General features: G+C 49.1%; 1 protein-coding gene across 7 annotated transcripts in view; it reads right to left on the minus strand.

The window, feature by feature from the left end:
- PTK2B (protein tyrosine kinase 2 beta) overlaps positions 1-23,774 on the minus strand; it is a 118,208-nt gene that overhangs the window by 4,012 nt on the left and 90,422 nt on the right. For 4 of the 7 annotated variants that reach the window (XM_081134670.1, XM_081134671.1, XM_081134672.1 and 1 more), the window contains exons 6-27: positions 21,960-22,022; positions 21,701-21,755; positions 21,135-21,275; positions 20,719-20,793; positions 20,015-20,116; positions 19,191-19,308; positions 18,510-18,549; positions 17,758-17,804; positions 16,790-16,840; positions 16,242-16,339; positions 15,341-15,425; positions 15,019-15,119; positions 14,645-14,760; positions 12,966-13,066; positions 12,697-12,786; positions 11,614-11,818; positions 8,897-9,005; positions 7,565-7,630; positions 6,323-6,448; positions 1,503-1,649; positions 1,247-1,282; positions 830-854 (exon numbers count right to left, since the gene is read on the minus strand). In XM_081134670.1, the coding sequence (XP_080990796.1) occupies positions 830-854; positions 1,247-1,282; positions 1,503-1,649; positions 6,323-6,448; positions 7,565-7,630; positions 8,897-9,005; positions 11,614-11,818; positions 12,697-12,786; positions 12,966-13,066; positions 14,645-14,760; positions 15,019-15,119; positions 15,341-15,425; positions 16,242-16,339; positions 16,790-16,840; positions 17,758-17,804; positions 18,510-18,549; positions 19,191-19,308; positions 20,015-20,116; positions 20,719-20,793; positions 21,135-21,275; positions 21,701-21,755; positions 21,960-22,022 (1,997 nt within the window). Of the gene's footprint in view, positions 1-829; positions 855-1,246; positions 1,283-1,502; positions 1,650-6,322; positions 6,449-6,909; positions 6,997-7,564; positions 7,631-8,896; positions 9,006-11,613; positions 11,819-12,696; positions 12,787-12,965; positions 13,067-14,644; positions 14,761-15,018; positions 15,120-15,340; positions 15,426-16,241; positions 16,340-16,789; positions 16,841-17,757; positions 17,805-18,509; positions 18,550-19,190; positions 19,309-20,014; positions 20,117-20,718; positions 20,794-21,134; positions 21,276-21,700; positions 21,756-21,959; positions 22,023-23,774 lie in introns of all 7 variants that reach the window. The other 3 variants (XM_081134668.1, XM_081134669.1, XM_081134674.1) reach the window with 2 other exon arrangements.

The following is a 23,774-nucleotide window of genomic DNA, read 5'->3' on the forward strand; positions in this document are numbered from 1 at the left end:
CCTGGGCCCTAATTTTCATCTGTCAAGTAAGAGGGTTGCTCAGAAAGGTCCCTGGAGCCTGGACTCAAATCTAAGCTGTGTTAATTAGCAGCCGTGTGGCTTTGGATAAGTTCCTTAACCTCCTTGTGCCTTCATGACCTTTGTAAGGCATAATAATAAATTGTCTTATCTCAGAGTTGCTGTAAGATTAAACAAGTTGACATCTGTAAGGGACTTAGGTCTGTGTTTGGCTAGTGTTTAATTCTCGGTGACTGATGCCAACGTCTTAACTGTCACTGTCACCTTCACCATAAAGGTCCCACCCATATAGGATGATAAAGATGAGCCTGGTGAACTGTAAGCTCCTCCATCCCACCCTCAGCAGGGGCCTTTGGAGAGACCCTGAGGGCTTGGCCACTCTCTTTCTCCCTTTCATCCCTCAGACCCAGGACGATGAGCATCGGCGGAGAGAAGCCAGTGGAACCACTTGATTTTCCTTCATGAGGAGCCCCCAACAGAATGATGGAGGGGTAGGAAGAAAGAGAAGATCACCACCTCCTCCGAACAAATGCAAGGAGATAAACCAGAGAGAGGACCAAGGACCCGGGACAGAGAGAGAGCTGAGAGAAGGCACGGGCAGGGAGAGCATGGGGCAACAGCTGGAGTGGAAGGGTAGCCATCAACTCCAAGACTGAACCTCTCTGACACGCTGGGTAAAAACCAGGCAGACACTTCTTAAAACCGCAACTGCACTCCAGTGCTCTCTACAGTGGGCAGTGAGCAAGGACGGTGGCTCAACACAAGATGTCAAGTGGAAACGCCCACCAAGAGGATGGGCGCAAATACTTACTGTAGCCAGCCTCCTTCTCTGGGGTCTGGAAGGAAGGAAAGAACACATCACTAATGTGGCTCTGGGGGCAACCCACTCCCTGCCTTCATCTGTTCCCACCCCCTCAACAGTGCATTTAGAGGTTCAGAGATCATAGCCATGTGGGGGCTGGGGGAGGCTCTGGGGAGCTCCTGACCAAAAGTGACCTAGAGGGGCGTCCCTCCTACCTAAGAGGCTGAGGGAACTGTGGGTGTAAATCAAGTGAGAGCTCAGGAAAGGGGCATCGTGGAGGTCAGAGGAGAGAGAGGGGACCCACTCCCAAGGTTAGAGGCAGAAAGGAAGAGATGTGCAGGCCCAGGGCCTGGAGCTGGGGTCCTGCTGTCTATGAGGACTTCCCAGGCCTTCACTCTAAGGCAGAGACCTCTCCTGGTGACTTACCAACGGGGACTTGTCATTCATATGAACCATGGGGTCCTGCAGAGGAGGAAACCAAAATAAGGACTTAGAATTCCAGAACTACAAACCCCAAAAATGCATGGGAAGCATTCACTTGGGTCAGCTAGGGAGGCAGAATCGGACACAAAAGGACACAATGGCATGGACATCTCTCCATGCAAGCACTTTTATCAAACTGTCCTCAGCAGCGCTGCTGAGAATGCTGTCCCTTCCCACCCACAGCTCAGCGGCTGCTCACCAAGGATTTCTCCTCCTGCCTCAGCCACTGGTAATCTTCCACCATCTGCCTCTGCTGCTTGTCCAGGATCTGCCGCATCTTGAGCCTCTCAGCCTCCCATAGCTGCTGGGCCTCCTCTCGGCTGCTGGGTTGGACGAAGTCCTCCTCCTGGGAAGACAGCGGGGAGAGAGGAGAGGACACAATGAGCCTAGTCCTCAGACTCAAGGGAGGGACAGGGCAGCCACAATACTTGGCCTCGCCAGCTGCTTTTGTTTGGGGGGGTAACTTTCTTAAATCCACAGCCATGTATGCAGACAGTTGTTATTGGGTCCATTGCCCCAAGCACATGCCTGTGTTGCAGTGGAATGCCAAACCCGGAACACGCATTTTATTCAAATAATTACATGACCTGTTAAGACAATTTTATTTTCAAGTTACTGCCCTCATGTTATTTTCTTAGCTGGTAATTGTCATGGTTGCTGTCACTTAATAAATTTAGAAGTGCAAAGCCCGTCCTCTGGAAAGCGCTGGGCACTTCTCTCCACCTAAGCCTCACTGAGGCAGGTCTGGAAGCTTCGAGGAGCAGTGGGCTGCCTGTAGCCTCACAGTGGGGCAGGGCCTGAGAGAAGGCGCAACGGCATGCACCTATCAATCAAGTCTTTTTGTTAAAACATACTCTTGATCAAGATAGTAGTTTGAGTTGTTTAACCAAAGGTTAAAGAAATGCATGAGCTATGAGATAAAGTGAAGAACCAAATTTAAAGAAACACAGATGTCTAGATATGCAATACATGCTTCCTCTCCTAGCTTTATTAATCCAACCCTTGCTTTAACTCATTTGGGGGATTTTAGACCTATTCACAGTTTTATCTGTTATTTCCCTAAAAGAAGGTGTTGCCGGGCCTGTGTGGCTCAGCAGTTGAGCATCAACCTATGATCCAGGAAATCGAGGTTCAGTTCCCAGTCAGGGCACTGCCCGGGTTGCGGGCTCGATCCCCAGTGGGGGCGTGCAGGAGGCAGCCGATCAATGACTCTCTCATCACTGATGTTTCTATCTCTCTCTCTCCCTCTCCCTGAAATCAATATATATTAAATAAATAAATAAATAAATAAATAAAGGTGTTGCGTGTTTTCTTATTACTTGCTTTACTCTCAGTCTTCCCCAGGGTTCATTTATATAATTATCTGCTTAGTCTCTTCAAACTACTTTGCTTTTTTCCTGCTGTACACCTTGCGCCTGGACTCCTGGACTCATGAGTGTTACTGGCATTTTTGGGATTGCATCAACCCCAGGATGGCCTTTGCCAGGGCAGGACCTCTGTATGACATCCAGGCCAGCAGGCCCCTGGGTTCCTTTCCTTTGAAGTGGCAGGTTTACTTACAAGTCCCTTGCATAAAATGCCAAAAATCCTTCTCTGTCTACTTTAGCAAGCCATAATCTCTGCCAAATCTCTAAAAATATTTTCCTTACTTAACTTTCTAAAACACACTTGAATATAACAAGACAGTTATAGTGAAACGTTTTTCCTAGTGCCCATTCAGTCCCAACTGCTGCTCTCAAGTTCTAACAATACTTCTTCCCACAACTTAGATGTCTTGGTGAAATATTCTTTGGTCATTATTCTATTCAACAACTATTTATTAAAAAAACTGCTATGTGGCAGGCTGGGGATGGGTGCTGGGAGGGCAGTGATGGTATAATATGCAATGCCCCTGTTCTCCTGGGCTTTGTAAACAATAGCTAGACCAGGTTTCCCAACCTCAGCATTATTGACATTTGGGGCCAGGTAGTTCTCTACTGGGGTAAGACTTCCTGTTCATTGTAGGATGCTTAGCTGCAACTCCGCCCTGCAGCACCTCCCCAGTTGTAGCAAAAATACCTACAGGAGTCACCCAAATGTGGAAAAATCAGCTTCAGGTAAGAGCTACTGAGTTAGACCTTATTTTAAGAAAACAAATTTCAGAACATAAGAGTATTTTATAATCATAGAATTAACAAAAATAAGATTTATTTCACATAAGATTTATTTATTTATTTGAACAGTGCTCCAAAAGGGGAATTTTAAGGTCATAAATATCCCCAGTTAAATGTCAACCCCTGCAAACACAATGTATGGCTACCCAGGCTACTGACAAATAGTGACAAACAAGAGCCAAGTGTTGGACATTTTGAATATAGTTAGGAATCTCCAGGTATAAGAAAAATGTGTGGACTGAGGAAGACTAGAGTTAGTGCTGGTAGGAGGAGTTACCAGAGTCAAGTAAACACCATGTAATTTGTAAGTGCTAAAAGAAGGTTCCTACACTCAAATGTCTAGAATGCCCCAGGACTGATCAGCATCTTACAAAATATTTTAAGATATATTCCAGGATTTGTTTCTGTTTTCCAATTTTATAGTCAAATTCAAGGAGAAAATGAGATTTTAAAAAATTGAATCTCTTTAGGGTTTAATTGTCTGAAATGTACCTCAAATATATATATATATTTTTTAAATCCTCACCGGAGGATATTTTTTCTATTGCTTTTTAGAGAGAGTAGAAGGGTGGGAGAAAGAGACACATGGATTGGGTGCCTCTCTCACATGCCCATGGGATCCAGCTAGCAACGATCCAGCTAGCAACCGAGGTACGTGCCCTTAGCCGGAATCGAACCCAGAACCCTTCAGTCCACAGGCCAACACTCTCTCCACTGAGCCAAAGTGGCTAGGGCTACCTCAGATATTCTTATCAGGCAATACAACTTCCATGGTTGGTCACTCTTAAAAAGTATCAGGTCCTTGTGGTGTTTTAAAATGACTCCACAAGCTGTGACCACTCCAGAATTTGGCTACTTGCCCCCTCCCCCCAGCCTTATTTCCACCCCTACATGCATCCTTCCTCATTCTAGCCAAACAGTTCCTGCGCTTGCCGATCACTCAATCTTGGCTCCTACCAATGTCTCTGCTGCTTTGATCCCCCTCATCCCAGTTTCTTCCTGTCCAAATCTTACCCATCCTTCCAGTCCCAGCTGACAAAAAGAAGCTTTAAAGAGTTGTTCTCCTCTCTGGACTCTCACTGCAGTTTTGCTGTATCTCTGTGTAACTCACAGCTTTCTGGCTGGCATTACAGGTAGGTGTGTGCCTGGCTTGTTTCTTCAGGCCAACTGTAAGCGCACTGAAGGCAGCAGTGCCCAATCCCCAGTCAGCACCTGGGACAGCTCTCAGGGAAGCACTCTCGCAAAGGGTACTATTTATTGTATTATTTTAAATTTCAGTTGTGAGGTTGCTGCCATTCTGACTCTGGTGTGTCATCCCACAGATTCCCAGATGAGTCAGGCAATAGAGCCAGTCACTAGAAAATTTGTTTTTTTATGGGAAAATCATCTCTGGTTTTTGTTAAGTGCTCTCAAATGCTTTGTAGGGAGCCTAGTATACCTTTTCAGCATTCTACCTGGAAGAGGCTTTATCCAGGTTTCTGATCTAACCCATAAAATGGAGTTTATATTTTTAACCTTTTTCTGGTTTATTTTGAGAAGTGTTCATTATGCCCTTTTAAGCACATTTTCCTTATGGAAAGTGCTTCTAAGCCAAACAAAAGGTCTTTTTTTCCTGCTGCCCAGTCTGTCTTTATGGAATTGAACAAAGTCCTTAGGGTGAAGCAGAGATTAGACAAAGGCAATGCCGCCCCTCACACATGCAAAATAGCTCCTGTCTAAAAGGTCACATTGTAAAGCAAAACTCACTAAAACTCAATTAATTACCAATAAAGAGTCAAGGGCACCAGGGTTGAGGCACTGAGCACTGCCTAAATCATAGTGCATGCTTCAGAATGCAGCTTTATTATTGTTAAGTACATGCTAAGATATAAAGTGTTTAAATTATAAATGGAATAATTTATTCCACAATAGATCTTGATGCCTAGAATTCTGAGTTACATTACTCATTTCAAAATTTTACTAAATTAAGAATTATGGCACACAATATACCAACACATGTACTTTCCTACATTTTCTGAATCTATTGGAACAATCACGTAGTTTTTCTAAAAAATTTTAGAGTCATGTATACTAAACATGAAATATCTTGCATATATACAGAGTTAGAGCTAAAATAATAAGGGTTTTAGTCTGTTTTGTCACATAGCAAGACTCAGTTTAGTAAAATATATTAAATGTTCATGGCAACCACAGGGGCTATTTGTAATGAAGGAGAAATGGGTGGTGACAAGTGACAAGTGGGCAAGCAAAGGTGCTTTTATTTATTTATTTACAAGCCTTGACAATCTGATGCTAATCCATGAAGTACTCAGGGCTTCATCTTGGCAGTTACAACAATGAGGTGACTGTAGAGGGTATCTTAGCCCCACACTAGCCAAGCTCCTTCCCAAACAGCAGCAAGTTTTATAAAAGCAGCCAGAATAGAAGCCACAAAGAAGCCTTTCCTTTGACTGAAGAGAGACTGAGCAACCAACGCATTCAGGCAGGAAGGGCAGAGCGAACAGAACCTCCAGCATCTTTTACTCTTTTGCTCCAACAGGCTTGGTTGTCCTCTACCCACAAGACACCTCACTACACCCAGGACTCAGGAAAGGGGGAGATATTGCATCATTTGCCACAGCACCAGAGTATGGATGGGACAGGTGCAGGTCCAGCTGTTGTCCTCAGGAGCAGAGACTGGCTTGGCCCCCAGCCTCTGATGTGTTTGCAAAGGAGAGTCACAGAGCCCCTCAGTGGCCTAACTGGTGCATGGAACCATGGAGGGCAGCTCCTAAGCCCGAGGCTGTGGGGTTCTCGGTGTCCCAGGTGCCTCCCCTCCATCAGCCTCCTCATCTGGGCCAGGACCCAGCATGCAGAGCCCTCTTACCCGCATGCTGTGGCGCTTGAAGACATTGTGCCGGTGGAGAGGTGGGGTGTGCAGCGAGTTTACAGGAGATGGATACTCCATAGGGCTGGTGAGCGTAGGTGAGCTGGCACACAGACCCTCAGGGACCTATTCAGAAGCAAAGAAGCACCAGGCATAGGGACAAAGCAAGAAAGTAGACAATTAGCTGCTACAAACTAAGCACAAAGAAACGATATATGGGCACCATGGGAGAAACAGGACTTGTTCTCCAAGAGCTAATAAAAAATGTAATATGGGCATTTCGTTGGCCCTGTTTGGAAGACATGGCAGAGCAACATACACAGCTCTTAGCTAGGAGTCAGCACGGGCACTGCAGCCTCCCATTCATCTAACAGCCCTCCCATGATGATCTGCAAACAATGGGTCCACACATGTTACTGACCTACTGAGTATATGTCTCCTCCTTCAGGACTCTTCAGAAAAGAGTTATATTTCATAGTCATGTTACAAACTGACAGGTATAATTAGCACACAGATGTGTGTGTGTATTTAATCACTATTTTAAACATCACAAAAGGTATGTTTCTTTTTAGCGACATTGCTTCTACCTTCTGCATCAAGACTTTTCTTCTAATGAAGAGGATGTATGTTTGTTCTTGGTTGGGCTTGTTTTGGTCCTGGGCAGTGACCTTGAGCTGAGGGATGTAAGAGAAGAGGAGCCCAGGCTCCTATGACCAAGATGCAAGAGAGAGGCATAGGACAGACACTCTGAGACAGGGACCTACAGCTTGGGAAGATTTCATGGCTGGTAATGACAAAAGTGGGAAGAAAGCTCAGACAGAACCCTTCTCTCTCTTCAATGGACACCTATGTTCTGGCCAGGGCCTCTGCGGGGAACCCCAGGGAACAACTCTATTTTCTGGGGGACATCAATTGTCCACAACTGCCTGAGACTCCTTCTCAGAAGGCTCTGCTCAGGGTAGGAAGCCAGGGAGGCTTTGGGCACGAAGAGGTAGCTGTAGGCAGGCACACGCAGCAGCAGCAAACACTGCACAGATGGGCTGGACTTAAGGCACATCTTAGCTAAGGGTTCTTTTGACCTCTGGGTACTCTGAGTTCAAATTCTTTTCTGGGTACCGAAGTAGGCCACCTTCATTACCTGAACAGTTGGTTGCTGCTCCTCAAAGGCATAAGAATGGAATTTCAGGAAGAACCAAGATGAGAAATGGCCCTGAGCTTTCCCAGCCCTCTGGTCATGTTTACCTGGAATTGCAGCTTGGGTGCCAGAAGATTGGTTTGTGGAGGGGGTCTGTACTTGGGTCTGCTGGGCTGGAGAGAAAGCACAGAGACAAGTCAGGTCCCCGTCTCTCCCTGAGTAAACACAGCTCACTAAGGGGAGTACCAGGTCAGAGACAGGTCAGGCTTGTCCTGAATGAAAAAGATGGGCAAAGTTATCATTGCCTTCACTTATTCAGCACCCATTGCATGCTGAGTGATGGGAAGGTACAAAGAGTCCAGGCTCTCTGTCCTCCTGGGGGCCATCACTAACTGGAGGGGTTACTAGTCTCTCTGTGTGTAATTTCTCTGGATGTGAGAGCACTTCCCAAACAGCAGTTGAGAGCCATAGACTTCAGAGGTAGGAGGTCAGGGAGGGCTCAGGCACTTACAGCAGCTTCATAGAGGAGATGAAAACTGAGCTGGACTGACTCAGGGAAGGGGAAAGGCACACCAGGCAAGGTGAACACCGAGGAAAGGCCCTGGACCACATAGGGCCTTGTTATGGACTGAAAGTTTGTGTCCCCACCAAATGCATATGTTGAAGCCCTACCCCCAGTGTAATGGTTTTTGAAGGCAGGGCCTTTGAGAAGTAAGGGTTAGATGAGGTCATGATGGGAGGGCCTCTATGGTGGGACTAGTGTCCTTATGCTAGTAAGAAGAGACACCAGAGCTCTCGCTTTCTCTGCCCTGTGAGGACACAGCTAAAAGGTGGCTGTCTGCAAGACAGGAAGAGTCCACACCAGACACTGGATCTGCCAGCACCTTGATCTTGGACTTTCTAGCCTCCACAAATGCCTGCTGTTTAAGCCACCTGGTGTATGGCATTTTGTTATGGCAGCCCGAGCTAACTAATACAGGCACTGTCCTTGCAACCCACCCACCTAATGGCATGGTGGTGGGGCACTGGTTCCTGAGCCCAGAGATATCTTGGGGGTATGGTAACAAAGGCTGAACCTAAGGGGCCCAGAGACGCTCCTCATTCATGTGCCCTCATGGGGATCTAATTTATTCCTAAAAAACACCAGAAAGAAAAGTGCTTGAGCCTCTCGAGGGAAGTGTTTGCAGGGTGACTCCCTGCCCCGCTGCCCCAACAGGCATGTGCTATCTTGCTGTCTCAGATTCCAGCTGCCAGAGCACCGATGGGGCAGGGGCTGAGTTCAGTGCTGATGGACAATTGGGTTGAGGAGCTGAGAATTGTAGGGGTACATCCTCTCTGTGCTGTGAGGAAGGAGTTACATAGTCAGGCCAGGAGTGGGCCAGATGGGGAGCCTGCTCTGCTGTGATTTAGGGAACTGATGCAGCCAGGGTTTGGCTTACCTTGGGTGGGGGATCCTGGAAGGCTACGGGTTCCAAGATTTTGGGAGGTCGGTAGCGAGCATTCCTCTCCTGCTCTATAGCGATGTCCTTCTCCATCTGATAAATGTCACTGCCAAGGGATCAGATCAGATAGGAGAGAAACAAGGTCAAAAATGTTCCCAGGGGCTCCTCTCTGCACCCCACTGAAGCTGGAGGGGTCTGGAAGATGACCATCAGGTCCCATTTCCATCTCCTCTGCAGAGTGGGCTTGGAGACCCCTCTAAGACAAGCTGGGATATGGACCCCGAGGTCACTACCACACCGAGGTTGAAAGGAATACAGGAACAGATCCACAGTGGGAAAAGTCCCTGGAGAGACTGTCCCAGCCCAAGTAGGCAGTGGAAGCATGTCTCCAGCCCACCTCCCCATGCCTCTTGCCCTCCTGTGCCTGCTACTGGCACTGATCTCCAATGCAGATTTCTGATGTCCCAGCCAATGTCAGGACCAAAGCCTGGGTGCTCCATCTCCCATTTTTCATTAAACTTTCCATCAGCCAATCCTGGTGTGTGCTAATGGGAAAGGGCTGTGGATCACTCCCACGTTGGCTATATGCATGCTTCTCGCCTTTCTCACACCGTCCAGCGGTTTCCAACCTGGGAAGTACAGACCCCAGAGGATTCTGGAATAGTTGCTCACATGTGTACCATTCATTGTCTGTGGACCAGGCATTATGTATGGTTGAAATAAATTTCTAGGCCCAAGGTGGAGACGCTCTGAAGCGCCACACCAGCAAAACAAAGCTTAGCTTTTGTGTCCCTCTAAAGGCTCTGCTTGACCAGAAATGCAGCTGACTCATCAGCCCATATCTAGTCAGCCCATCTCCAAACAGTGAGAACTCTGGCTCTACACTTGCTCCTGTTCCTGCTCGTTTTCTGCTTCTCTCTTCCTTGCTCCTTACTCTATCCCACTAAAGCTTCCTGTTTCCTGCCCCATTTGCAGGTCCCTGACCCTTGGGAATGGAGACTGCCTGGTCCATGGAGTGTTAAATAAACTTTGTATCACCTAAACTGTCTTCTTTAATCATTTTTAACAGTACTACTGAATATATAATAGTTGATACTGTGTTTTCAGACTTACATGCATTACATGGTGTGTAATAAAAAATTCAGCATATAGCTCACTGCAGTTTGTTAATCGACAGATTCTAAACATGTAACTAACATTACATGGAGGGATTCTCAAACTTTGATATTAAAAGGGCCCTTCTTATCCCCAAAAGATTGGGAAACACTCATTAAATCCTTTCTTAACTCTAATGGAGGACTGCCAGGCTGTGGCTTGGGGCAGGTATCCTGGGGTCATTGGGGTCTTTGGGTATCCTTCAGACCACACCAGAAAAGGTCAGCTCCTCACTCCATCCACAGTGGGAGGGCTGGCCCAGGGCCTCTGATGGGTGTGTTTCTCAGCCCAGGGACAGGCACCTTGGTTCTCAGGCCCCAGAATGAATTAAGATCCCCCCATCACCCCAGAGCTTTTCCTCTCTCAAGTTACATCTTTCAAATACTTTTCTCCTGGAATCCTTTGGTTTCCCAAATCTCTCTTATAAGGGGCCAACAGATGAGTTTAGAATTTATCGGGAGTGTCAATGAAGAGATAGGAACGGAAAGGCCTTTTAAGTTGGAAGTCTTGCACATGCATTGCTGCCCCTGCCCCTACAAGCAGTGTCATTCCTAGTGCCCCAGCCTGGGCCTTCCCAGCATCCCACCCAGGGAGCCTCCCACAGGTGGTTTCCAGGGTCTATTTCTTGCCCTGAAAATATGCCAACATGTTGACTATGGGGTTTGAAGTTGCACCATTTAACATTATCTAAGCACTAGATTGCCTAAAGGGGAGTCAGCAAACACCACCCACAGGCCAAGTCTGGCCACCACCTATTTTTGTATGGCCCCAAACTAAGAATGGTTTTTAAGTGTTTTAATGATTGGAAAAAATAAAAATAAAAAATATTTCATGATACCTGAAAATTATATGAAATTAGCGTTTCAGTGTCCACAAATAAAGTCTTATTGAAACCCAGCTACACCACATATTGCCCACGGCTGCTTTAAACTGCAAGGGCAGAGCTAAGTAGTTTCAGCAGAGACTGCATGGCCTATGAAGCCCAAAATATTTACTATCTGGCCCTTTACAGGAAAAATCTGCTTAAAAGATGCCAAAAGAACTCAGATCACCCAAGGAGGAGGATGTCAGGCGGGCCACCAAGGAAGGAGACCCTCTAAAATGTACTCCAATAGCACCCTTCACGAGGGACCTCCCAGTACCTGGGCGTGATGGCTCTTGGGCACCTGAGAAGGATCAGACCCTCGGGCCACCGATGCTCCATTCAGAAGGGAGAGGTGACCCCTGGGCCACTGTCTAAACAGTCAAAACTGACTCTCTTCCCTGCAATCTGGGAGGAACAAAGGTTCCATGCTTTTGCTGGGAGGATGGCTAATTCCACTTGGACACGTGGCTCTGTGTAGGTCAGAGGGGAGGCCCCGGTGCAAATCCCAGCCCCACTTGTCACTGCCTCAGGTGAGTCGCCAGCTCTGAACCTGATTCTCTCATCCACAGGGTGGGAACAAGGATGCCATGTCTTGTGTTTAGGAAAGTACATTGTAAACCTCTAAGTGCTGCAGAGAAGCCTGGCTCCCTCAGGACCCCATGCCCACAGCCCCCCCACCCTGCTCCATGCTCACCTGAGGCTGCACGCAAGCTCGGTGAAGCGGGGCCGCTCACTGGGGTCATAGTCCCAGCATCGGGTCATAAGGGTGTAGAGAACAGGCGGGCAGAGGTCAGGCTTGGGCAGCCGGTCGCCCTTCTCGAGCACCCCGATGACATCCTTGTTTTCCAGCCAGAAGAAGGGCTGCTTGCCAAAGCTCAGGATCTCCCACATGCACACAGCTGTGAGCAGGAGGAGAGGGTTTCGGACCTGTGCTGGGGCTGAGGGGAGACTCACCGCTGGAGAGGAGTCCACCCCCTCCAGGAACAACCAGAGCAATCTGCTCTCGGTCCCTGCCAGGAGGGGCTCCCGTGTTCCCTCTCCTCCACCTTGAAGGTCCCTAGAATTTTATTCACCATGGTGGTCGCCGAGGGACCAGTCACCTGCATCTGTAAGTGAACTAAGGTCCCCTTCTCTATGTCCCCTCCACATGCAGCTATTGGGGTTTTGTGAGGGTGGGGGTGGGGCAGTCAAAGGCACGTCATTGGGACCACTGGTGCCTTCTCTTAGGAAGGGGTGAAGCCCCCATCATGGGATTTGAAGCCAATACTTGCTGCCTGTGGGATCAAGGGGAAACCCCTGACCCACCTGAGCCTCAACTTCCTTATCTGGAAACTGGAAATAATAACAATGAGATCTCCCTGGCTGGCTGTGGAGAACTGAGAGGGGTAATCTATGAGGCCATGTGCTCTTCAGGGGGCTGTCTACCACCGGGTTTCGTTCTCTCCTCCCTGCACCTCCTTCTTTGAACAAACCTCAAGAGTTTGCCTTTGAGGACCCCTCCGTGGTGCCCCACACTCGTCCCTGGGGCTGGCCGGTGGAGTACACACTCCTCTCAAGAGCCTTCCCAGGAAGACTAACCAACACTGCCCAGGCCGGCCCTCAGCCCCTAACACCCTGACCCACCACCAGCCTCTCACTTCTCACACTTAACAGCGGCCACAGCCAAACAGAACCCTGCAGCCCAGCAGTGGGGGGCCAGACCCCTGCTCTCCTCTTCGCCTGGTCATGAAGGTGAGACTAGAAACCCTTTCCCACACCCTCCCGAAATTCAGCTCACCAAACATCCAGACGTCACTGGCCGTGGTGAAGCGGCGGAAGTTAATGGACTCAGGCGACATCCACTTGATGGGTAGACGAGTCACAGAGGCTTTGGGTGGACATAGAGGTTTCAAGAGATAGTTAGGGAAGAAAGACCCAGAATTATCTAAAAATATAACCTATCCTCTGGAGACCCAAGGACCTATAGATCCTTGACCATAGCCTTTTTTTCTGACTTTGGCTCCAGCGACCCCTCGGGGGCAAAGCAGAGGCAGGGGCGCCCGTCACCTTTGTAGTAGTCTTCATCCTCAATGTAGCGGGAGAGGCCGAAGTCCCCCAGCTTCACACACTCGGTGGAGGCCACCAGGATGTTTCGGACAGCAATGTCCCTGGAAGAGGGGTATGAAGACAAGGGTAAGGCGGTTCAGGATGCTTCAGAGAGACAGACAGACAGATGAATAGAGAGACAAAGGAGAGTGCTGCCCAGGGACCTGGCCTCCGGAGCCGAGTCAGGCAGCTCCTATCCGTCAGCACTTCCCTGACCCACTGAGTCACCTTGTTGAAGCCCAGCTCAGGTGGGAGCCTGGGTGGCCCTCCAATCCCTGCCACACACCAGGCCCCCTGTCACATCCTTTCATCGCACCATTGAGCTTTAGCTCCCATCACCCTTTCCAATGTGTCTCCAACATGAAGCCTGCTTCGGGTTCCCAGGACTTGCTCCCTATACTCTTCTGTCCTGTTGACTATATTGTCCCCTCTGCCATGGACGCTGTCACTCTGCTTATCATCAAAGAAAGAACTGTGACAACTTTCCTGGTCACAATTATTCTCACCTCATTCTGCAATCGCATAGTACTGTGAGGCTTCTGTTAGGCTCAGAGGAGCCGCAGCTCATAGCTAACTTCGATGCAGCACAGGATAGCCAGGCCCAACCCAGGGTTTTATACACCAGAGTCACAATACAGACAGCCTCGCAACCACCTGGCGCGGAGAGCTGGAGGAACTTGCCCAGAAGGTTACTGGTGGGAAAGGCGTCAACCTAACTCCCGAGCTGGGCTCTCACCTTCTCTGCATCACTTCTAACCCCAAACTGTTCTGCCTGCTTCTGCAGGCTCCCTCCCTGTCATTTGTCTTTATTAATGAAAAGATGTCACACAAACAAAGGAAACAAGTCTGTTATCCCACCATCTTCACCCCATGACTGTTTCTGCCTCATTTTACCATCACGCTGGACGATAAGCTCCGTAAGAAAGGGATTTTTGTCTCCTTTGATAATGACCTATCCCAGGGCCTAGGAGAGCACCTGGAGGCACAGGGTGAGAGTTCCATAATGTTTGTTGGATGAGTGAATGAATGAATGCTTATATGCCCAGCACTGCTTTGTATAATATCCCTCACAAGCCCACACAGCTGACATCAGTGGGGTTGGATTGAAGAATTCACCCATATAGCTTAGTGCTCTGAGAGTGTCCCTCTGTTTCCTTTCAGGGAGCGGGAACAAAGCCAGGAGGAGAAGGGGCTAGCTTCACAGAGGGAAGACTGGACTTGGTAGCCTAGGGGGTGCTGGGCAGTGCCAGCCACTCTGGCTGAAAGGGCCCAGACCCTAGGATCTTCTCAGCGCTGCCCTAGCTCAGTCCCTCTTGCCTGCGCCCCGTGCTTCAAAATGGGCCAGAGGGAGGGGAGCAAGCAGGAAGCGGTTTCCTTGAACCCACAGGGAAGCTCGTTAGAATGCACCGAGTTACAATCAGATACCTAGGACTTTAGAATCACCCCTAATAACAATCCTGTGAGTACATATCCCTATTTCCACTTATCAGATGAATAAACAGGTTCATAGAAGTGCTCAAGTTGTCATATTAGACAGGACCAAAGCTGGGGTTTTGACTCTGGCCTGTGTGACACCAAGGCCCCGCTTTACCCCAAACTCCAGGATCAGATCAAGGGGCCTGGCTTCCACCCAGCTGCACCTGTGGACACAGTTGATGCTCTCCAGGTAGGCCATGGCCTTACAAATCTGCAGCGCGTACAGGACGAGAGTGAGCACCTTCAGGGAGTTCTTGTTCCGCTCCAGGTAGTGGCCCAGCTGCCGGAAGAGGGAAGGTGACATCAAGACCTGGGCATGCCCTCAGTGTGGGCCAGGGAGCCAGGCCGCAGGTGAGGAGGCAGGGGGCAAACCCAGGCTGGCAAGAGGTTCCAGCGATTTCCTCTACTAATGGTCTCTGGGTTGTGTAGCTGAATACAGAAGGCAGGAAGCTGGGTGTTAAGGGCCCCTCGTAATGCATGCCACCCTGCTCAGCTGTGGCACAGCCGTTATCACAGTGTTCCTCTACTGCCAGCTCACCTCCCCATAGGAATACAGTTCCATTATGATCCAGGTGGGCTCCTCTTCGATGATGCCTATCAGCTTCACAATATGCGGGTGGTCCAGATTCTTCATGATCACTGAAATTGGGGGTGAGAGGGATGGGCCAGTGGGGCTCTAAGGTCCAATGTGAGAAACATGCTTTGCTGTCCCAACTGGGAGAAATGGGGAGGGATACCCCTCCTCTCCTGTGGGTCCCAGCACTGCTCACATCACCCCCTTCCTGAATTCCAGGCCCTTCTCTCCTCTGGAGGTCTGTGTCACCTCATGGGGGCTGTGTCCCTGCTCAGCGGACACCTACCTGCCTCACTCATGAACTTCTCCTTGTTGTCCTGGGTGCAGTCTTTCTTGCAGGTCTTCACAGCTACGTTGATTTTCTCCCCTTTCTGCAACGAGAGTGAGTTCAGGGCCCCTCGGTCCAGCCCAGTGCCCAAAGGAAAGTGTCTCTCCCCGGTGTCACCATATCTTCCCACAAGCTTCACTGCCAGCCGAGGGAAGGCAGGCGACAAGTGGCCTCTGGGTCTCTGCATAGCACATTCTTCCCCTTCTTCCTCTTCTCTCCCCTTCTCCTCTCTTCTCTGCCCTTCCTCTCCTCCCTCTTCCCTTTCTTCTTGATCAGGGTGTGTTGGGACTGGAAAGGACTTTCTCGATCAGGTAACTCGAGTCCCTGGCTGTGCAGATGAGGAAACAGAGGCTGAGGGGCCAGGGGATCAGCCCAAGGTTAGCGGGTATGTGTGGAGCACGTGCAAGGCCATCATCAGATACCGTGTCCAAGTCTCTCTCTATTATTGTTAGTTTTCACATTTTTCCTGCTCTGTTCCTTCAGCTCGGCCCTTTCCCTGGCCTGATGGAAGGACAACCACCGACCCTGTGCTGCCCTGTCGCGGCCTCACCACTCCTCCCGCCTCAGATTCGCCCTTCCTTTTGCCAAGACTGTATGTTATCACGCCGCCCTGTTTGTATTCTTCCACCAAGAGTCGGTCGCCCCTCTCCTGGGGCTGCCTCTATTTTCATCCCTGGCACTGCCATTCTTGGAAATGACTCTTGTTTCCATCACTCCCTGGGTATTTCATAAATACCGAGAACGCCAAGTCCGTGAGACGCACCCATCCTGACCGCTGCCCCCAGCCCTGCAAGATTCGTGCTTCTCCCTCATCCCACAGAAAGTGGAAGGGGAATGTCAGGGAAGAACCGGAACTCACATGGTTTGTGTAGACACCTTCGTAGACCTCCCCAAAAAAGCCTTCCCCAAGAATACAGTTCAGAACCACATCTTCCCGGGCGATGCCATACTGTGAGCCTGCGCACAGGGACAAAGCAGAGTCTCAGAGTTCAGAAACGGCTGACACCCGGGGATCTGCGTGTCCACAGGTTGTAATGCCAGGCTGCTCCCCTTCTGCTCAGGCGTAACCAGATCCCCCCGCCCAACACCTCAGCCAAGAACCAGGGGCTGGGCTGCGAAAGGGGCTCTAGAATGTTCTGTTGTCTCAGACCCTGTGAAAGCTGGTCCCATGTCCTCGTTCTTAGGATCCCCACACCACCACAGGCACATGAAGGGCAACAGTGTGGAGATAAAAGAATGATCTTGGCTTTCAAATCAAAGGTGCCTCACTCAGGTTGTCCCTGTCTGAATCACATATGGGAAAGGACAAACAAAAAAAGAAAGTCCCCCTGTGGTGTCACATGTGTCCCTACAATGTCACTTCACAGGGCCCTGGCTGTGGCCAGTGGGGTAGGGTCAAGAAACTACCTCCTGGCCTTCGCAGAGTCTCGTCAGGAATCTCAGCGTAGATGTCTGATTCTGCAATGACAGGAAAAGGACATCCCATGGGTAACATGCCCTCTGAGGGCACCACGGGGAACCAGATGTGTGGTTCCCGTGTCAAGCCAGTGGAACCAAGGCTGACATCACTGGGAGGGGAGAGGGGAGAAGGGAGGAGCTAGGCAAGAACCAGGCTCCAGTGGCAGGTTTTAGAGTGTCCACAGAGCCCAGGGTACCTTGCTGGAGTCCCTGCTTGCTACTACCCGGCTGCATTATTTTAGAGCAAGTTGGTTAGTCTCCCTAATCTCAGTTTCCTTTACTGTAAACTGAACCTTTCTAGGGAATGTCCTAAAATCAAATAAATAATACCTATTATGTATTTAACACCGTTATGGATTGAATGTTTGTGACCTCCTCCCCTCCCCTCAATTCATATGTTGAAGCCCTGACCCCCCAGTGTGATGGCATTTGGAGATGGGGCCTTTGGGCTGATTAGGTTTAGATGAGGTCATGAGGGTGGAGCCCCCATGATGGGAATAATGTCCATATAAGAAGAGAAAGAGAGCAGAGTTCTCCATCTCTCCACAGTGTGAGGACACAGAGAGAAGGCAGCTGTCTGCACACCAGGAAGAGAGTCCCTACGAGGACCTGATCTTGCTGGGACTTTGGCCTTAGACTTCCAGCCTCCAGAACTGTGAGAAATAAATGTCTGTTGATTAAGCCACTGGTCTGTGGTTTTTTGTTATGGCAGCCTGAGCTGACTAAGACAGACATGGTGCCACATACTAACTATGCAAAACATGTGAGCTATTAAGATTGATATTTTAAGACATCATTGAGACATTATAGGGGAAGCACATTTTTCTGTAATTTTGAAGGAATCCCTAACAATGTCACAAGAGCGGGTAGAAGAGAGGCTCTGGGCTCAGGCAATGACAGCACACAGACAGGCTTACCTATGCTGCAGCTTTCTGAGAGCTGGGACCGCCGAGCCTCCAGGCTTCTGTAGGAGGAGATGAGAGGGCAGAAGCCAAGTAAGCTCAGAGCCTGGCAATGCTCCCCTGAGGCAATCTTGGCCTACCCTCTCCTACCATCCTGCCTGGAGGACCAGCTGCACTGTGCCCACTGCCTGCCTAGAGAACCAGCCTGTCCTGATGGCAATAACCTGGGAGCATGGTTCAGGCTTCCAGGTGGTAGGAGGGAAGGGACAGCAGCAACATCCCCTAGGATTAGATACCAGGTGGCATTAGAGCAGAGACATTAGAAATTCTTGCAAGAATTTACTGGGAGAAATTTACTGGCAAAAAAACCCCACTTGTGGCCCTAGCCAGTTTTGCTCAGTGGTTAGAGTATCGGCCCGTGGACTGAAGGGTCCCGGGTTTGATTCCAGCCAAGGGCATGGGCATGTACCTTGGTTGAAGGCTCGATCCCCAGCCCTGGGGTGCATGCAGGAAGCAACCAATTAATGTGTCTCTTTCACATTGATGTTTTTCTTCTCTCTCCCTTCCACTCTCTGAAAAATATCCTCAGGTGAGGATTTAAAAAAAAAAAAATCGCCACAAAAATCACCATTTGTGAGATGCTGAGGTTCCAGCATTCTCCCCTGGGGCCCAGAAACCATGGGGCTGGAGGCTCCTGTTTGGTCTGCCTTCTCCAGGAAAGACAGGCTGAGTGCAGGGCCTGTTCCCAGCCATCTGGTTGTACTCACAGCACAGGGATCTGGGGCAGGCTGTTCCGCTTCTCACCATCTGGGAAGAGGGGAGGAAGAAAAGGAGCTGGAGCCAGAGACACAGGGTCCTGGGTGGATGGCTGACCTCACTGCTCCTGTGAGCCAACACAAGGGAGACCTTTCCCCACCATTCCGTGCTCTTTGAAAGTCTGAGTGGGAGCTGGATAGCCTTTGGCCTGAATTGGAATCATCTTTGTAGAAGAACTTATTAGGCTTCCTCCTACCATCCACAAGTTCCAGCCCAGACCCCCCTGCTTCCCAATCAAATTCTAAAGCAGAGACACCCTCTCCTTGGCCCACCCTTTCCTACAAGAGAGGGACCAGCCAGGTTCTAGCAATAGCTTCAACCTTTCTGGGGCTACCAACACCTTTCCTCCAGAAGCTGGCTTCCAGGCCACCACTGACCAGTGGGTCAGGGCCTATAGCTTGGGACCCAGAATGCGACTACAGGCAACTCCTGAGGGGCTGGGTAAGCACTTCCACACAGTATCAAAGCCACTTTATTCACATATTGGTCAATGGCTTAGCTTCCCCTGCTGGAGGGGGGATAGGGGAGGGGGAATGGAGGAGGGAATGGGGCTGGGCTAGACAGGGAGGCGGCTAGGCTCAGTTGTGCTGCTAGCTGCCCATTGGCCAGTTTGCCTGTAAGTGGAAACTCACCTTTCTTGGGATGAATGATGAGAGAGGCTCTGTTCTCCACCTGCAGCCGGCTGTAACCATCTATGAGGTCAGCCATGTTCTCGGCTTCTGCCAGAGAGGAGGTTTTGATGGACAAGGACTGCAGAGAAGAGACCAGCTAAGCATGAGACCCCAGAGACTTGGCAGGAGTCTACCTCACAGGAAAGGAGAAGAAACTGCACACTCCTGCCATCCACCCCCGGCTGGACTCCATCCATGCCTCTCCTGGGGCTTGGCTTGCATTCCCCACAGCCACCAGGGGGCACTCTTGTCATTCCTCCAAACTGATTGCCTTAACCGCTAGGAAGGCCAGTTCCAGGTCTGACTTACTTTGGTCTCACAATGCCTTGTAACATAGGTATAAAATATGCAAGAGTAGAAACAGAAGAGGGAGGGAGGGAGGCAGGGGATAGATGAATGAGAGGAGAGATATAAATGAGAGGAGATTCTAAGGTCTTTCTGATTCTCCTACCTACAAAAAACCCCCGGTCATTGAGGTCTTGATTCGGAGTCATTGTTCGCTTGTTCAAAATTAGGCCTCTGATTAGGACCTTGACTTCTGGTCACCTTTATTCCCTCCTCACCCCCAAAATAAACTCCCCCAACTTTTTTCTTGACACTTTAATCAGCTTTGCTGCCTGAGATATCTTCCGTATAATGTATCATCATCCTGGTACCTTGACTAAGAACTAGGTGCAGTTTTCTTAACAAGAGGATCCCTAGCTTTCTGACCACCTGCACAAGAACACCCAGCTTGCACTTGTACTCCCTTGTTTCAGAGCTTCCAGGTTCCCAGAGATGCTCACCTGGGGGGCACCTTCGATGTCCAACTGCAATACTGCCTGGCCCTCCTCCAGCAGGACGCACCTGATGGACTTGATCTGCTTGAACTCAGCCAGGCAGGTGGGCTGTGGGAAAGGATGGGGGTGGGGGGGACTTCAGACCATCTCACTCCTGGGATCAGGCCATGGATATTGGTCAGTAAGGGGGTACACAAAGAAAAAGTGGAATCTGGGAGTGTCTCACGGGGATGAAGAGAGAATCATGACTATTAAGACTGGAATGATCATCTAGTCTAAGCCCCTAATTTTGCAGAAAAGAACATGAGTCTGGAGAAAGCCAGGACTTGCCCAAGTTCATATGCCAAGTTGGTGGTAGAGCCAGGACTGGACCCAGGTCTTCTGACTCCCACAGGAGTGATGGCCCCATCTTGCCACTGAAAGAGTAACTCTTGTATCTGAGCCAGAAAAGCAGTAATAGTGCCCTTTCGTCTGCTCTGCACCCCCAAACCATCCCTGCCTCTCAGCCTCTGTGCAAGGAATAGTCACAGGGGGAAAATGAACCATCATCCCCATGCTGTTATGCCAAACATTCTCCCTACAGCTGCTCATACCAAGGACCTCTCTGCTTCCAGCAATGGGGCAGGAAGAATGGATGGGGTAGGAGCCAGCAGAGAGGGAAGACAGCTCAGCCTGGCGCTGGGTGGGGCATGCCCCTAATCTCTCTCTACCTTTGCATCTTGACTTGTCAGCTGGCGGATGCCTTTAGGGCCAATGACCAGGTCCACAGTGATGTTCCATCCTTGCTGAAATAAAAGGAGAGAGTGAACTGCTGCCCAAGCCATGCCCTGCTCACATTTCAGAAATCTGAAAAAGGTCCACTAAGCTAGACACAGGCTCCTGTCTCTTGGGCCACTCCAACTCCTTCCACTGCAAATTCCTGCCACACAGATTATCCCCCTCCCCAAACCCTGCCCACTTCCCAGAGTTGGAGCCAAGATTTCAGTTCCTGAGGCAAGTAGATTAATGTTAGTTGCATTTTAGAGCAGGTCAGTACAAGCAAGCAAAGCCCCTTCTCTGCCCCCCTTGATGGCCTCCTGGCTCCCTTTCCCAAGAGGCCTGGAATTCAGGTCAAGGAGAGAATTACAATGAGTTCACAGCGATAGGTCTCCTGGTCAATGTTGGCAAAGCCGGCAAGAGTGTTGAAGAACTTCATGACGCACTCCTCCTCCCTGAGCGAGGCATACTGCTGGAATGTCTGCTGGATCATCTTCCGGAACTGCTTGGGCTGGGGGGAGGTGGGCAGGGGTGAGCAGGCTCCTCCAAGCTCTGGTTCCTCCCCTTAGGATCTCACTGAGAGCCTGCCTGCTGCTGTAGGATGGTCCCCAGGCCTCTGCTGTGAGGGCAGTGACGATGTCTTACTTAGAGCTCACACCTGTCGTCTTAAGAGAAGCTCACCACAGCCCTGGGAGGGAGGCAAGGGAAGCAGTGTCCCCAGTGCTGAGGCCACACAGCTAACTGACCTCTGATGTGGAATTAGAGCCAGCTTTCCTGATTCCCATGGAAAGGGTCCACTGGATACATTTCATGGTCCTATGTCCTGATGGCCCAAGGTGGCACAGACACCCTGGCTGTATCCCCAGCCCTATACCTTTAGCTCTAGTCCTGGGAACCAGCACAAAGGGGGTCTTTCTGGACCCCTTACTCACGTACCTTTAAGTTCTCCTGCATCTGCTTTGGGAAAAACAGGTCAAGCCCTACTTCCTTCCTAAAAGAAGAAGAAAAGCATCATTTGACTACCCCTCTCCCTCAGTGCAGGACTTCTGGCCAACTGGGGAGAGGTGAGACGGCTCAAGGACTGGGGAGATGGGTCCTGCCTGGCTCTGGTCTGGGGATGAGTGGAATAGAGGGTGAATAGGAAAAGCAGGGCAGCAAGAAGGGAGGAGAGGCAGGGGCAGGTCTCAGAACTTACTCCAGGAGCTCGAAGTTGGACTTTTTGTCAAGTGCGTTGTGGGGCATGTCCTTGAAGAACCGCCTGGAGGGAGAGAAGTCATGGAGAGGCTGATGGCTAGAGAACAAAGCCACCAGAGCCTGGTCGCCCAGTGTCCACATGTTGGCCCAGAAGCCCCCTCTCCCTGACACATTTGGGAACCACTGGGAGGGAGAAAATCAGGAGAGTCAAAAAATTTGATACTTAGAAAACCATGAAGAAAAGGAAAACCCACAAATCTCATTCCTAGAAAAGACTCCAGCCCTGTGCTCTGGGAGGCCCAGCTCTGGGACTGCCCGGCTGTTGGGCAGAGGAAAAAGATGGTGCTTCTATCTGTGGCCTCTATCAGCAAATGACCCAAGGCAGCCAACACTCAAGCTGTCAGTCTAGGAACACCCACCTCCACCTTCAGGGTCTGGGTTTCCTTTGCTATTTTTTTCTCTCATTTGCTGTCCCTGAAACATTGTATGTGTGTGTGTTGGTGTGTTCACTTAAATAATGATTGAATGTAGTATATATGAAAACTTTAGAACTTCTGGAACAGAAGAAGAAAAATAAAAATAATCCATAATCCTATGACCAGGGGTGACATTAAAAGAAAATATACATTCTTTTTTTAACCCTCACCAGAGGATATTTTTTCCATTGCTTTTCAAAGAGAGCGGAAGGGGGAGAGAGAGAAAGCGGTACGTGCCCTTGTCTGGAATCAGTCCAGGACCCTTCAGCCTGCAGTCTGACTCTACCACTGAGCAAAACTAGCTAAGGCCAAATATATAATCTTTAGGTCTCACTAAGTATATGTCTTGATGGAGATTTTAATGTATTATTTATTTATAGCAATTGTTCAAGTAGAGACCAAATAGTCAATGTCCCCACTTGTGTCTCCTTCGTTCTCTGCCTGGATCACCATGTCTAGTAATTTTGCTTGTTGCAGATGTTGTCACACTTTTAATCTTATATTAGAGTGACTCAGTGTTCCTTTAACCCAGCTGCCATTATACACATCTGAGAACAGTCTGTGCTGATACTATAAGCAGAGATAGGCAAGTAACTTAAAATTTAAAAGATATGAATTTAGACAATTCACTATGATTAGAAAATAGTAAGATTAGATCCTCATCTCATACTTTATTTTAAACATTGATTCTAGATGGATTAAAGGGATAGATGTAACAATAAAATCATTTTCAAACTACAAGAAAATTTAGGGAAACATTCCCAAATCACAGAATTGGGAAGAACATCTAAAGCATGAAATCATAGAAGAAATCCCAATTAAAACACATAATGTTAAATCCTTAACAATTTTTTTTTTAATTTTAAAAATATACCTTTATTGATTTCAGAGAGAGGAAAGGAGAGGAAGAGAGACAGACAGAAACATCAATGATGAGAGAGTCATTGATCAAGCCCACAACTGGGCATGTGCCCTGACCAGGAATCGAACCCTGATCGCCTGGATCCCAGGTCAACGCTCAACCACTGAGCCACGCCTGGCCAGGCAAATCCTTAACAATTTTTAATAAATGGTGTTGTTTTGTTTTAATTTAAATAATTTAAATTATTTTTTATTTAAGTATAGTTGGTATACTATTTTATATTGGTTATATTAGTTTCAGGTATGCAATATAGTGACTCAGCATTTTTATACTTTACAATGTGATCACCCCATTAATTCTACTAAGCATCTGTCATCATGTAAACTTATCACAATATTATTAATTATATTCCCCTTCCCCTTTCACCCATCCTCTCCCCCTTCCTTCTGATGACCATACTTTTAGTCTCTGTTTTCTA

This window comes from Miniopterus schreibersii (assembly GCF_964146895.1).
Source record: "Miniopterus schreibersii genome assembly, chromosome: 4".
NCBI classification, from domain to species: Eukaryota; Metazoa; Chordata; class Mammalia; order Chiroptera; family Miniopteridae; genus Miniopterus; species Miniopterus schreibersii.